Below are 14,646 nucleotides of genomic sequence, written 5' to 3'. Positions count from 1 at the left end.
TGAACAAAATAAAATACATTAAAACTTCTGCTTAAGCATCTTCACATCCTCCAGCTATTTGCAGATAAGGGCTACTTAAACTTGGGGTGAAATCTTTGAGTATATTAGAACAATTTTTTTTCCAAGAATTTTTAGAATCATTTTTAATCCAACAACACCCTTTACCATTTATCATGTCACAGACAATAATTTCCAGGATTTAGCTATACTCCATGTGAAAAAATATATATATTGGTAGATATTTATTTAATTGATAATATAATGCTCACTATGCCTTGTACTGTGAGAGATTAAATAATCATGCTCTATTTAACTTTCCTGTACAATTACAATTTCATAAACCTCTGTAATACCCCCCATTATCCATTTCTGCTCTTCTCATTCATCTTTATCTCCCAAATAAGTACCCCTCAGGGATTCTTCTGGTAGCATAACCTTCAACTACTATAAGATATTCTAGGCCCACATCTAACACAACATATACCTAAACAATGTGAAATGGGTAATCCCACTGGTTCCAATGTGAGTTTTTCACATACTCGTATGTTCTTCCAGATAAGGGTTTTAGTCCCCATCTAATCCAGTTACATCTCATTGTGGAAGGCTGCTGGTTAGGACTGTCTTGTCTCCACCCATGTCAAACCACTTGTATTCCCTTTGACATGTTAGGTGTCCTGCAGCAGTTTTGGTTCACAGTGGTGTGAAGCACTTGAATGTAACAACATTAATTCGTCATTCTGACTCCTTTTGTTTTGGTTCAGATGACTATTGCTGTCATTTATTTTAAAATGTACCGTGAGCCAAATGCAACATCCTTATATTAAAAAACAAAAAAAGAGGAAATATCCTTACCATTTCCTTAAATCCGGTTGTCCTTTGTGACCTGGAAAGCCATCATCTGATAGAGATGTCTGCTATTCTGTAAGACTTGATAGTAAATGATAATAAAAAAGACACAGTGCAGTACCTCAAAAATGCAAAATATTTTCTTTAAAGCAATAAAAGGTGTAGATGATATGGCTTTGACTATGTGAATTGTCCATGAAACCCTCTTAGATTCTTTTTCTCCTACATAAGTATATCATAAACATAAACAATGTTTTCCCTTCTCCCTTCTTTAAACTTCTCCCTAAAGAGCAAGAGGCTTTTTATGAATGTTTGAGATCAAAAGCACATAGTATCTTAGGAAAGCAACCGCTCACTTCCATTGCTGATTTTAGTTGAAGGCCTGGTTGAAGATGCTATCTATATTAAAATATCATACATTAAATTAATATTTTCCCACCTGAAATTGAGAATATGGTACAAAAGTCTCCAGAAGAACCTTCTGTGTCACTGATACCAGGCATCCTTTAACTTATGGAGCACCTTAAAACCGAATAGGTTTCTTGCCTCTTGCATCCATGTTTGAAGTCTGTTTCAGAAAACTACTTACCTGGTGGCTAGAAATCTTTTCTAATTTCTAGCCTTAATTTGTTCTTAGCTAGCTTCTCCCATTTATTTTTACACCAAAATTGTCCTTTAACTTTAATTGCTCTTCTTTTTCTTTGTTGTCCTTACTGTCCTTTACTATTTATTATACTTGCAGAAACTGTACATACATGAAATAATTCTCAGAATAACTATTTAGAATTCTTCTTTTCTCTTATTTGTTTCTAATTTTTTCTAACTTATTCCAGCATTGTTAGTGTCTCCAGCCATTCAGATTTGCTCTGTTAATACAATTCAACTAGATACAATTTTGCAAAAAATACTTTTTGCCTTTGCTGTTCGTCATGAATGTGTTTGCACGTTGTTATTGCAAAGTCTATTTGATAAGATTCAATGGACAGAAGAATGATTGCAAATGACTTCTTACCTGACAATTCAATCTTAAAATTCAGGAATGAACTCCAAAAAAGGTTAGTTATAATGACATTTGTTGTTTTTCCAAGCCAATGAAACAGAAGTCAAGGTTCCAATATTCAACTGTGAACATTTGAAAAAATGATTACCTGAGATTGTGTGGAGTTGAAACCATGAGAAAGATGAGAACTGTTCAAACTCTCCGGTGTTTCATAGATAAAACAGTCATAAGAAAATGTTTGTCTAGTTGCTGAAATAGTCAAACTTTGATTGTAACATTTTTACATATTTAGTTATATGCAAATAACTTAACAAAAGAATAAAATCAGACATGTTTAACATGCCCTGGTCATGTTTCTAAAAGGTGATTTAATTTTACAAATTGATAGAGGCAAGGATGTCTGAAACTTTTGGCATATTTATAACTTTTTCATTTCTGTGACCAAATCTCTTCCTATGGTGCATACTTTGTTATCATGTTCTGCTGTACTGTTTTTAGACTCTGTAGTTTGTTTCCCACCTTCTCTATGCTGACAATATCTATATGCGTTCTTCTTTTCTCATGAACTTGATGAACTAATCTGAAAGGCCACTGATTTTTTCGTTATAGATCATTTCTAAGCCCCCTTCTGCACTGGTATCATCAAAACCTCACTGGTTTATGAAAGCTAAGCTAAAGATCCACTGGGATAGTTTATCTATTTCAGAAACTAAAGTGAATCAACTGTATGGAAATAAAAAAAAAATTCCAAGTTGCAGCTACTGTGATCATTTTCTTAGATATTTAGATTGTAGGATTGTAGGATGAGGGAAAGGGTCTTTTTAGACATGGATTAAATCAGGATGGTACACAGTACCATGGGGAGAATATGAGTATGTGAAAGGTCTTGGGTGAACAAGGAGGTGGAGGAAGCTCAAGATGAGATGTTCACATCACGAATGCTATTCCTATAAAGACGATTGTGTAGGCTTGCAGTCTGTTGTGGTGTCTTGAAAAACAGGTATAGGACAACCTCGGAAATTATCGGTACAATTCAAATTTAAGACAAATTAGAAGGACAGCAGGATTCTACTATACCGGCTCGCAGAATTGTGGATATTGAAGCAGCATTTTTTCTATGTGTCCTCACAAACACAGATTTTAAAAAGCTGATACCCCCCTTTTACATGAACTTTAATATTGTGGCAGTGGTCAAAAGGATGTTTTAGAATAAATAATGTAACCTTAGCCTGTTTCTAAGCATAACATTTCATACTGTGAGGTAAAGAAAATATTATTACAAAGAGAGTAGGTATTATATAGAAATTAGCTTGTAAGAATAAGTTTATTATTCATAGAAAATACTTATATATAATTCAGTACCAACAGAGGTATCACATATACACAGATTACTTGTAAGTATAGTAATATAACAGTAGTAGGGGAAGTAATTGACATTTAATTATGGGTTTTAGTTTATGAACATTGGATAAGCATAATTGGAAGCAAATAAAATGGAAATTTGGGATCTGAGCCCCTCTTTTTAGTTTGAAAACACAAGAGAACTTTAAAGTTACATAGTTACTGATGCATATCAGACTTACATTTATTCATCTGAGGCAATCTGCATTTACTTAGCCACAGAAGGGTATAAAGAATATGCTATTCATCTGAAACAATGATCCTTTTACTTATTGTAGCTGCCACGTGACGTACATGTCCCATTTAAATGGAATGATCTTCACAGCGTTATAAAATATTCATTAAAAATTTTCAGGCAACTTGCAATTCAAAATGTTTCACAATATCTGCTGTGGATTAAAAGGGAGGGTTTTTTTTTACAATAAGCATTTTTTAACAGACTCCATTTTTGCATGTATATGTATTTATTCAAATAGAGGTCTTATCCATCTATTCTGTTTTAATATACTGCCTTGAACCCACATTTTGATACAGTGCTTTGTGTGTGGCATAAATCAGGCTTAAAGGCCCCTAATTTATACATCTGTAAAATTTTGGAGCATTGTTAATTATTTGGATTTCCAAGAGAAAATGGTTACAGCAATGTCTGATGATGGTTTGGATTTGTTAAATGTGCATGTTAATTTGAATGGAAAAAAGAATGATGGATAAGGAAAAAAGAAGGGACCAAGGAGAGTATTTTCATAAAGCAGCATGAAATACTCATACCATTTTCCTATTAGTTTCCAAAATTATTTCATTCTGGAAAAAGTCTTTGGAGCTGATGTTAGTACCGCTGAAGAAACCCATGTATTTCAGTTGAGGCAGCTGACCTGCTGGGGAGTCCAGACAGATTCGGTACAAGCAGGTCTAATTCCCTAGGCTCTTGCTGAGTTGCGTGGGTTATGCCAGCAGTGAATGAGCCCATTTTGGTCTGGGAAGTGTTCTGCCAACTTCTGACCATCATTTAGAACTTACGAACTAATTTCTGCATGTCTGGCAGCCCAATCTGTGGAATGTCTTGTAAATCTGGACACAACTGATCAGATGAATTGCATCAGACCAGATGCTTTGAGGCTTCCTCATCCTCCCACCCACTGTTACTAGGTTTGTTGTTAGAAGCCAAAATCAAGATGTTCCTTTCCTTTAGGAAGTTTGGCCTATTATGTCTGTTCTGAAAATGCTTGCTGCATTAATTAATGTTCAATAGGGTTTTACAGAAAATGCTGTGGAAGCTGCTACTTTTTGTTGTAAAGAACACACAGGGGAAGATGGGTTGCAATTCCCATTATACTCCAATTTCCTCATCTTACATTATAGTTCAAAGATTTAAAAAATCCACTCAAAAAGGAAACTTCAGTTCCTTCTATCTCAGAAAGCAAAACTATATAACCTGCTTACCGGAGAGGGTACTAACACCCTGCAAAAGATGACAAGCACCAAAGAACACCAAACACCAAAGAACATCAAAACCACCCTACCGTGGTGGTTAGGAGAAGGTCTGGGGGCCAAACCCTCTCAAAGGATTGTTATTCAAGCAGCTGTGGGACAAAATGCATGTAAAATGGAGCTCTCTATTTACTGTTTCCCTAGCCAGCTGACTGTAAGAGGTTTTCATTTCATCATGTTTAGTGCTTCTGTGAAAACCATTCTCCAATTCTGTACCTCTCCAGATTCATTTTATACAGAGCCAATTCAGCTCTTTGCGGTCAAGCATATAGAAATCAGTATTATTGCACTTGTCGTTTCAAGACCTAAATTCCTCTTCAGATTCAGATTCTGATCACTGTGTGCAACCTAGGTTGCTGTGCACATTTTGTTCTGGAAGATGGAAGTTATACCAGTCCCAGTGGCTAACCTTTTGCACGTTACAGTAAAAAGTCAGTACAGTGCTTCTGAATCATTTCTGTCCTTTTAGATCCTGTGGATTTTATGAGGATAGAAATGATGTATTGACTCGGGGCCATCTCAGGAAAGAGGAAGAGTGTTTACCATGAGTTCTGGGTCTCCTCTGAGAATTCCAGTTTCAGCTGTGAAAGCAGATTTTGTGATGCAGGCATTGCTCCAAAAGGAAACAAAATCAGATCAGAGAGTGAGTGGTTTGCTTTGAAGAAGCTTGGCAAGAACCAGCAGCAGGTAGTGAAACAAATGGAATTCATTTGCAGTGCAGGCCCTCAGAAAGCTCCAAATGTGTAGGCATAAACCATATGAACAGCGTCTCTTCTAGCTGCCTCTGTGTCTCAGAACAAACTAGGCAAATCACATTAGGCGTCAGTTTATTCTTCAGAAGCCAATAAACAGTTCTCAGATGGAGGTGCCTAAAAATCTGTCATGATTAAAAAAAAAAAGATGTCCTGGAAATGGAAGTGTCCAAACATAATTAACACTTAAAAGTAACGCATCTGACAACAGATAATATAGAAAATGTCAATGTCACTGCACATAGATTTATTCACCTGTAATATGTATAGGCTGAATGAGCTTTTTCTACAGTTATCCTCTCTGAGTTACTATGAATTTATAATGCTGCTCCTTAACATTTATATTTGTCTACACTAAAGATGCAATAATTTATTAACATGGCAATAAATGTTTAATACTCCTTGTCTGTGTCTTTTTATAAAACTATTTAGTTAACCCCATGATTCTTTAAAATAAAAGGACAATACTAAACAAAAAAATGCCATTTTTAAAAAATGGATAAATTTCTGCACAGAATTTTCAAAATGTGGAGGTTTTTGTTCATAACTTCTGCTATTCAAGGTGTCTGAGATATTCGAGATATAAGACAAAATCCCATGTATGGTTTATTGTGTTAGGACAGATAGTTATAATTCAGGTGGGATTGGGTTACTTTTTTTTTTTTTTTTACAAGCGGCCACGTAGCATCTGTATTGAAAATTTAATACAGACATTAAAAAAACATAAGTTATATCCCTTTAAAAATCAGGAATTTGGCTTAAAATCAAGCGGTATCTTTTAAAATATATGTTAGGTTCTTATTTTACTTCTGGTTTCTGAGTGATTAGAATTCACCCATTTCACATTTTCAAGTTCTTTTCCTCACAGCTCTCGGCGTTAGGGAGATACTTGTGCTTTTCAACTGAGCTGAGATTAGTATTCGAACAAAACATCAGAGAGAGCAGAACATCCCATGTTGTTCTGATAACGGATGTACTACTGTGATCTAAGCAAAGCATTGAATACCCCAGCCTACCTTCTTGGTTATTCAAGGTCCCCGAACTTTGGATGGCATTCAGGACCCTTGTTGTTGGACAGAATATGAATGCTTCTGGCTTTTACATAAATTGGCATTTCCCTTCCAGGGCCCCCCTGGTTCAAATGGTGCAAGCCTGTGAAGAGATGAACCTTCATCATAGGCTTCTGGAAGGAGAGCCCAGCCAGCTCGACTAATACAGCAACCTAGACTGTCGTCCTCTTTCATTTGTATAAAGTAGTAAGAGGACTCAGCTAGGTTGTGAGATAGTGTGAGATGGTCAAGTTCATCCATTTCTTTCAAATTCCAGTAACTTCTCAATCATTTAAATATCGTATAGCAATTAGAACAGCTTTAATTAGGGATAGTGACTTTGACCTTGTGATTATTCACCTAACTTCATCCCAGTACATGGTGTTTGGGGTATATTATTAAGATAAAATGTTGGGGCTTACAAAAATTTCAAATTCGCTGTATGAATGAACCTACATTTCCTAGACCCTGGCTCCACCTTTTAACTACTCACTGCTTAGTAAGTTTTTGTTATTGCTAAGGAATTTTGTGATTGTAACGCTTCATTTCCAATGCTTTTGTTAGAAGTTATGGGAATGACATCTTTAGGAATTTCCATTTGTCAAGAAAATAAATAAAACTCCCTCTTTTTACATCAGATCAGACTATCCTGATTTGTTTCTTTATTTGTGTACTTGTACATTGGTTTGGCAGCTATAGTGAAAACTTTAATAGTTGTCATCAGAAAAGTCTGTTCCATAATCACCACAAAGACAGTTCACTGACCCCATATAATTTTTATATACTAAAAGAGGTTCTGAATCTTGATTTTTTTTATCCTAGTGTATTATATTACTCAGCATAATAAAGATGTGATTCACAATTATGATTGTTTTGTGCAGATATCAGCTGGAGTACCTAATTAAGGTTAGTTAGGCTGGACTATGATGTAACTGGGGAAATACTAGAAAAATTTTAGTTTAGTTTAGTTTAGATTTTCCTCTAGAGACTCTAATGGGTTAACAGTTTTTACCAAGGGTTAAAAAGATGTAACATTGTAATATAGAAATTGATAAATGCAGTTTTAAAAAAGAAAAAAATTAAGACAAATTACAAAATAAATGTTTAATTTATATTTTTTCTATTTATCTGTGCTTAGTTATCATTGTAATACAACTGCATCCTTGCAGTTGTAGACATGAAACAGACTTTTGACTCACTTTCTAGGCTGATATTTCGATGAATGAATTCTCTGCTTGTTCTTTTTCTTGTTGTCATTTAAAGGCAGTAACACCACTCTTTTTTCCTTCCCTTTCTCTTTCTTTCTCCTCTCCAGCAATGACAATGCAGTTCATAAGCCATCGGTTCCCTGACTATCATGATCCAACTATAGGTGAGTAAAGATTATTCTGTCCTTCATTCCTTTCAGTCTTTCTGCCTATTTGAGATACTTTGGGGTTAGAAGCAAGATTTGTAAACTTTAGATTAAACCTTGTTTGTCTGATGACAATTAGACTGTGTCATGATCATACCAGAGTCATCTGCTCCTGAAATGCTTTGTAGGAGATCTCTTTTAACAACAGATTTTTGGCTTCATGCTCTATAACTAATACTGGCTATGTAATTTTAGTCATAGAAAAGAAAACAAAAACCTCACAAGAGGGAGAACAGTCTTTCAACACAGTATATTTAAACAAGGTAAAAACTGACCAGTCTGGAAGGGGGTAGGTGGAGTTTTGTTATTTTCATACTGGTTTCCATTTTTAAACTCTTAGTTGACATGTTTCAGAAAAAAATAAGAGGGACTACTGAATTTAATATACTAGAGTTGTGCTCTAGGATCACGTACTCCACTAACTCCCCTGGATTTAGTGGCGTTATAACCTTAAATAATTAGAAATATTTGCATGCATTTGGAACGCATTGAAAATCATCTTCTTCAACACCAACCACTGCCTAATGACTGTGTTGCTGAAGTACAATGGGAAAGTGAGCTGGAAGAGAAATCTAGGATGAATTCAGATTGACTGAACTATATTTCTATTTATAAGTTAGTGGCTGTGGCAAAACTATATTTCATTTAAAAAAAAAATCAAATGTTTTTCCTTCTTTTAAATGAGGTACGAATTTGGAAGATATTAACGGGGTAAAAAACTAAGTAATTTTAATGCCTTGAACAGTCCTGGATTCCTATTGTATTGAACATTATCTATTAATATTCTAACCAACTTCCTTTGGATGTACAGGCATCTGAGTCCTGTAACAACTAAACTAAGGAGGTGGCTTGTGTGGAGTGTTTGGGCGTATGATAGTCTCTACAGCTCTTTAAGAAAGCTAGCTAAGGTGCTTTTGAGGAAGGATTTCTCTTGATCTTCTCTCTGTAACTCAAGAATTCTCAAAAATCATCAGTCTCAGGTAAATCCAAGATCAGTTTTCTCAGCAAACCCCTAATGTCATTACCATACATTTTTATTTGGATCATTTACACTGATTTAATTGAAACATTAAAATGTATACAATAAAGCTCACAAAATGATAATTTCCAATAAAAATATAATTTCTGTGTCCATTAAATTAAAAAAAAAGGAAAAGCCCAGATAAGAGGTAATAAAAAAGGAAAGAATATGACTCATTTTTACAGAGCTTGAGATGGTTTGCCCATGACCTGAAAAATGTAGATGCCATATATGATATATTTGATGAAGGAGGTGGACAAGAGAGTCTTGAAGAATTTAACCATTCACCATTCACTCAAGGAAGATAATGGGTTAGGCTTTGCATAAAGTATATCACATACATTAGAAGTGTGTTTCACCTCCCCAGTCTGAGAGAGAGAATGGTTACCTTGAAAATATCCGTCCAATATTTGTAATACCTGTTATATACTTAGCTTCCATATTGTGGATGTCAAGAATGGTATAACCTCTACAAAATTACTGCATGCCTAAGTAGATCAGCCAATGGTAGTATTTCTTTTAATTTGTCATCTCTATAGTATTCCACATTCCCTGGATATTAGCTCCTGGTGACCGGTGATTTTTAATGAAGGAAAAAAATCTATTTATAAACTATTCACACATGTAGGAATTTTATAATCATTGCAAAAATCATAAAATAAAATTAAATGTACCAACTCTAAAGAAGACAAAACTGTAAGGACGTTGCAACCAATTCATTTGTTGCACTCAGGAAAAAAAATCTAATCACATGTAACTGGAAAAGAGGAGAAGAGAATTAGTAGTTACTGACACCATTAAGTTATGTACATACACCCCTCTTTATTATTAACTATCCACCTGCCATCTATATTTATCCATATAGTGTATCTTGTCAGAATCTTAACTTATTGGTCTCTAGACACTACCACAGTATGAATAATAAATAATCATAAAGAGAAAGAAAGCTTATGATGCATTATAAGTACACACTACAGGAATGCCTAGAGGACCTAATCAGGATGAAGGTCTCCTTGAGTAAAAGGCAGCTTCCACCCGGTAAAACCAACACTCTAAATAGGAAAGGAGAGAGGGAGCTAGGAAAAGAGACGTGAAATTTTGAATTCAAATTCACACAGCTTGCCAGGGGCAGAGCTGGAAGTAGGACTGTGAGTTTTATCCATTCAGCACTTTTGTCTCTCAGAACATGCCGAGGACATCCTGACACAGGCTTATTTTCTATTCATGCTTTCAAATATGTGCTAAACAGCAGGGTATAATCTTGTGCTATAACTACATATGTTTCCTGTTGGATGTATTTCTGGTATGACCACTCAAAATTGGACAAAAAACAAATAGAAAGAATCATTGTTGTATGAAATGTAATAACAAATACATTTAAAAATCTCAGTACCCTGAAAAAGTTTATATGATTGAAAGTGCCATTAGTACTTTTGAGATATGGGTCTCAAATTGTAGGATTCATCTCACTGGTTTTTGTACATCAACAGGGAGGCATACTGTAGGTATTTTCCACGTCTACTAAGATATTACAGTTCTAGAGAATTTTCTGGGTTGGCAGAAAAAATGGTGACCCAGAATTAGCGTATCCAGGGCCAAGGCAGTAACCCAGTAGTAGTTGTTGAGGAAAGAAAATAAAACCGGGCCATGTATGAAATGAACCTTTTCATGATACACCCTCCCCTTTTCCAGCAGAATGGCAAAGCACAAAAGTGAACATAGATTTTCAGCTATGTCTGAGATCACTGACCTCTCTAAAAATCCATATATTGCCTTTCTTCTGTGTCATACATTTTAGGCCCCTGTTTAATTTCGCAGCAATTTGTATCCTGGTTCTGGAACTCATGAGCTGTCCTAAACTTTTCTGGACATACTGCCCTCAGATGCATACTTCTTTGAAAATACCATTTTCTGCCTGCCTGTGGTATTCTAAGGCATTTTAAGCCACAGCAGTTTCTGTGAATGTCACTGAGAAGGTGATATTCTATGGAAATAACAAAAATATTATATTATGTGACAGAAGAATATTCCACAGATTTCAAATATTAACCAACCTGCTGAGTCTACTATGCTCCAGTTAAGCTTTCGGGTACAGTCTGTTATTTCCTTTGCTTTACATGGGCATAAGAATCTAATAAATTCCTGCATGTTTTTCCTTAATGTTCTTGCACTAGCTACACAATTCTCTGTGTTCGGGGATGGGGTGAGAATGCTGTAGCAGTAATCTTGTGCTTGTCCATGCAAATTTAGCCTGGACTTAAGTGGGTTAGTCCTGACAGAAAGGATATTATAACTCCCTCCACTGTGATGGGGATTTTCCTAAGCGATATACTAATAGATCTAGGAGGAGGAGAGGGGAAGGGAAGGTAATTGGAGGTGACATTATTGTCTTTCAAATCCAAGAGGCTAATCACTTTAAAATTTAGAAGAAAAACTTCAATAACCCCTGTGACGACTAAATAACTATAAACATTTAACTTTTTGCTGTCCATTTAACTATTTTAAACATTTAACTTTCCCCTTGTTTTGTCCTCTTTCCCCTTGGTTTTTCCTCTTTCTGACCTCTTACAGCACCCTGAAAACAAGTAAAATGTTCCTTGTTATACAAACATTTTTCGGTATATATTATTATAAGCCTACGGTCCAGTTGAACTTTTCGCTCTCCACCTTAAGCATTGACATGGGAGTGGAATAATAATTTCAGCTGTTTTTTCATCTCTAGATTCTTGTGAACTATCCTTGCATCTAGTTAAAGAAGATGGAACAATGAATGATTCCCAAGGTACATGAGGACAGGACTGATCTAATTTGGTTGATATTCTAGGTGAAAAGCAAAACCAAACCAGGTTCAGCCCATACAAAAGTGCCACAAAACCCTCTTGCATGATCAGTTTGTGATTATTAGGATCACATAGAAAACCTGGAACTAGGAAACTAATAGTTGAAATTGTAATAGTTTTTGCTTGGGCTTAAAAATAAATGACTACCAACTGGTTTTATTTCATAAAAGTCCAAATCTTGTTAATTCTAAACAATGCTTTCATGTTATTTTTTTTTTGGTATAAAGGACACATTTTATGTCCTGACCTACTCCTGGCTCCATACAAACATACACTTGGGCAATTGACTTCCATTAAAAGATGTTTTTCCTCATTTTAGGAAAGTATACTTCATCCGTAAACTGGTAAGACAATGGGCTTTAAGGACAGTCTAAAGATGAGAATATGTTGCTGTGTTTTACCTATTCCAACACGAGGCTATGGTGAAAACTTTTTACTGTTACTGACCAGAGGTACAAACAAGTCATATCATTTTAATATGCTGCCAAATGTTCTTCACCATCCCATTTCTGCTTCCCTCCAAACACACTGAAGAGCTTATTCTGAAAATTGTGCAGCAATGATCATGTATCATTAAAAATCCAGAGGCATTATTTTTCCCTTTTTTGTCATAGACCCTAGGAATAGGGATTTTCCTTTTCATTCCTTTTCTATACGGTTAGAGATCATTTTGCTTACACATTAGTTTTTTGTTTTTCTACAGTGACTCATATCTCTAGCAATATAGTGGAAATATTCAATTAGAATATAATGATTCTTTGTGCTTACAACATCTTCCTATTATCCATTGACATTTTTGAAATGTTACTGGGGATCTTGCTGATCTTAGAAAGTTGCTACTAATGTGAGATAATGCAGAATATTTTTTGACAGGGTATTTCAATCACTACATTATAAGATATTGTAAGTATATGCTCATAGATTTGTAGTATTTTTCAAATACATATACACATTTCAAACATGCTAATTTTGATCCTAAAAGAGCTATGAAAATAGATGTAGAATCATCTACATGTTTTTCTCCCACCTGAATTGCAGACTCCTGTGTTTATCATTTATAGAGGGAGTAATTATACCTTTGAACAACTTATTGAATGTTGTGATGGACAGTCCAACACTGGAGATTTTTAGAGACTAGTACGAGTGGTTTTTTGAGGGAAGAGGCTGCTGTTTGTTCTCTGTTTTTCTGAGCGGTGCATTTTTGTTGCAATGGGAATTCATTCAGCGAAGTCCTCTGATTAGTGACCCTGTCAGAATAAATGATCACAGTAAATGGTCCCTTCTGGTGTATGAAACCTCTCTTTGTCTTAGCTGATTGTCATCGTTTGGAAAAGCTGATAAGTTCTTGAGAAACTCAGATTGCTTGACATTATATACAAATATAAATAAATATGCATACACTTACATATATGAATAGGTGTTTATATATTTATTTAGAATATTGAGTAAATCTGCTAACAACAAAGCTGCTGAGAAGTTAAAGGATAACTGAAGTGTTAATTTTAATATTGTCACTTTGAATTTAATTCCACTTCTGGATAAAGCAGGAATAATTTCTGTATTTTGGGCTTGCTACAGCCATTCCAGTTCAGACTTTCAAGACAGGAACATATTATTTTTGTAAGTAAACGGGCAGGGGAAGGGGAAAAATTCTTTTAGTATTGGACAGAACATATGTGGGCAAAATTTCAGAGGTTAGCACTTCATGAAAATGAAATGATTTCAGCTCACATTTAATATTTAATTGCAATCAACAATGGGAACAATTTCCAAATGGCAGTGACTGTGCTTATTTTCTGGAACAAATGGATAAAAGCAATTTACACTCTTTGGCAATATCACAGGGAGTTAATGCAAGTAGAGTGGCAGGAAAGGAAGCATGACATAGTGTGGCAAACTGGACAGCCTCCAAGATGCTCATTAGCCATGTGACTAATCTTAAAATGAATACATAATGCAAACGAGATGTGAAAGCAGCTTCCTGTTTTGGTGAGATATCACTGCATGAGATTGTGTCAAATGAGCAGTTGAGGGCATTAAGGCTGTGTCAATGTCACACTTTAATTGAAATGGGTGTGGGATGGGAGGCACTTTAGCATTAAGCACATGAATTTCCATGAGATTTCCTAATGTAGTAATGCATTCACCAGTGCATTAAATAAAACACATTTGAACTCATCGTTAATAAGATGATGGAAATGTGTGGGTGAATTTAAGAAAAAAAATAAAATGTGACTGAAAGTATTCTAAGCTTATATAATATATCCCAAAAATGTCTGTATAACAAGGAATATTATACTTGTTGTCCGGGTACTATAATGAAGAGAACAAAACAAGGGAATTAAGATGCCATTAATAATGACACAGTGAAAGAAGACAAAGGTGGGACACATCTACAAGATCAGGAGAGAAGCCTCTTACCAAAAAAGTACTGTTCAGATTCCTTTTTAGGGTACATATAAAGTTTTTTAGATCATTTCTACTATTGTCTAAAATGTGTATGTTTATATTCCATCCCTAATTTCATTCTCATTTTCATTTTCCCATAAAAGGTAATATATTTGTGCTGGACTGAACAAGATTTCACACATTCAAACTGAATTTGAAGTCAAGAATTATTTTTTATTTTACAAGTTTCAGATAAACTAGAGCTAACCAATGGTGACCACTTTTCATTGATCATTCTCCATACATTTATTAGCCTTATCTGAGACTGGATAAACAGCTCCTAAAAATGATCTGCAGTTTGTCTCCAGAGACTGTCTCTGAGGGTTTTCAGACTGATTTTGTAGACCTATCTAAATTACCCACATTTGTGTTCCGTATTTATCATCA

General features: G+C 35.1%; 1 protein-coding gene across 1 annotated transcript in view; it reads left to right on the top strand.

The window, feature by feature from the left end:
• Positions 1-14,646, top strand: part of RIT2 (Ras like without CAAX 2) — a 181,000-nt gene that overhangs the window by 49,305 nt on the left and 117,049 nt on the right. Inside the window, exon 2 of the mRNA XM_026090665.1 lies at positions 7,852-7,908. Within this exon, the coding sequence (XP_025946450.1) occupies positions 7,852-7,908 (57 nt within the window). The remainder of the gene's footprint in view (positions 1-7,851; positions 7,909-14,646) is intronic.

This window comes from Apteryx rowi, unplaced genomic scaffold, assembly GCF_003343035.1.
Source record: "Apteryx rowi isolate R43461 unplaced genomic scaffold, aptRow1 scaffold_87, whole genome shotgun sequence".
Lineage (NCBI taxonomy): Eukaryota > Metazoa > Chordata > Aves > Apterygiformes > Apterygidae > Apteryx > Apteryx rowi.
The sequence above is the reverse complement of the archived record's forward strand: the minus strand, read 5'-3'. Positions and strand labels throughout refer to the sequence as shown.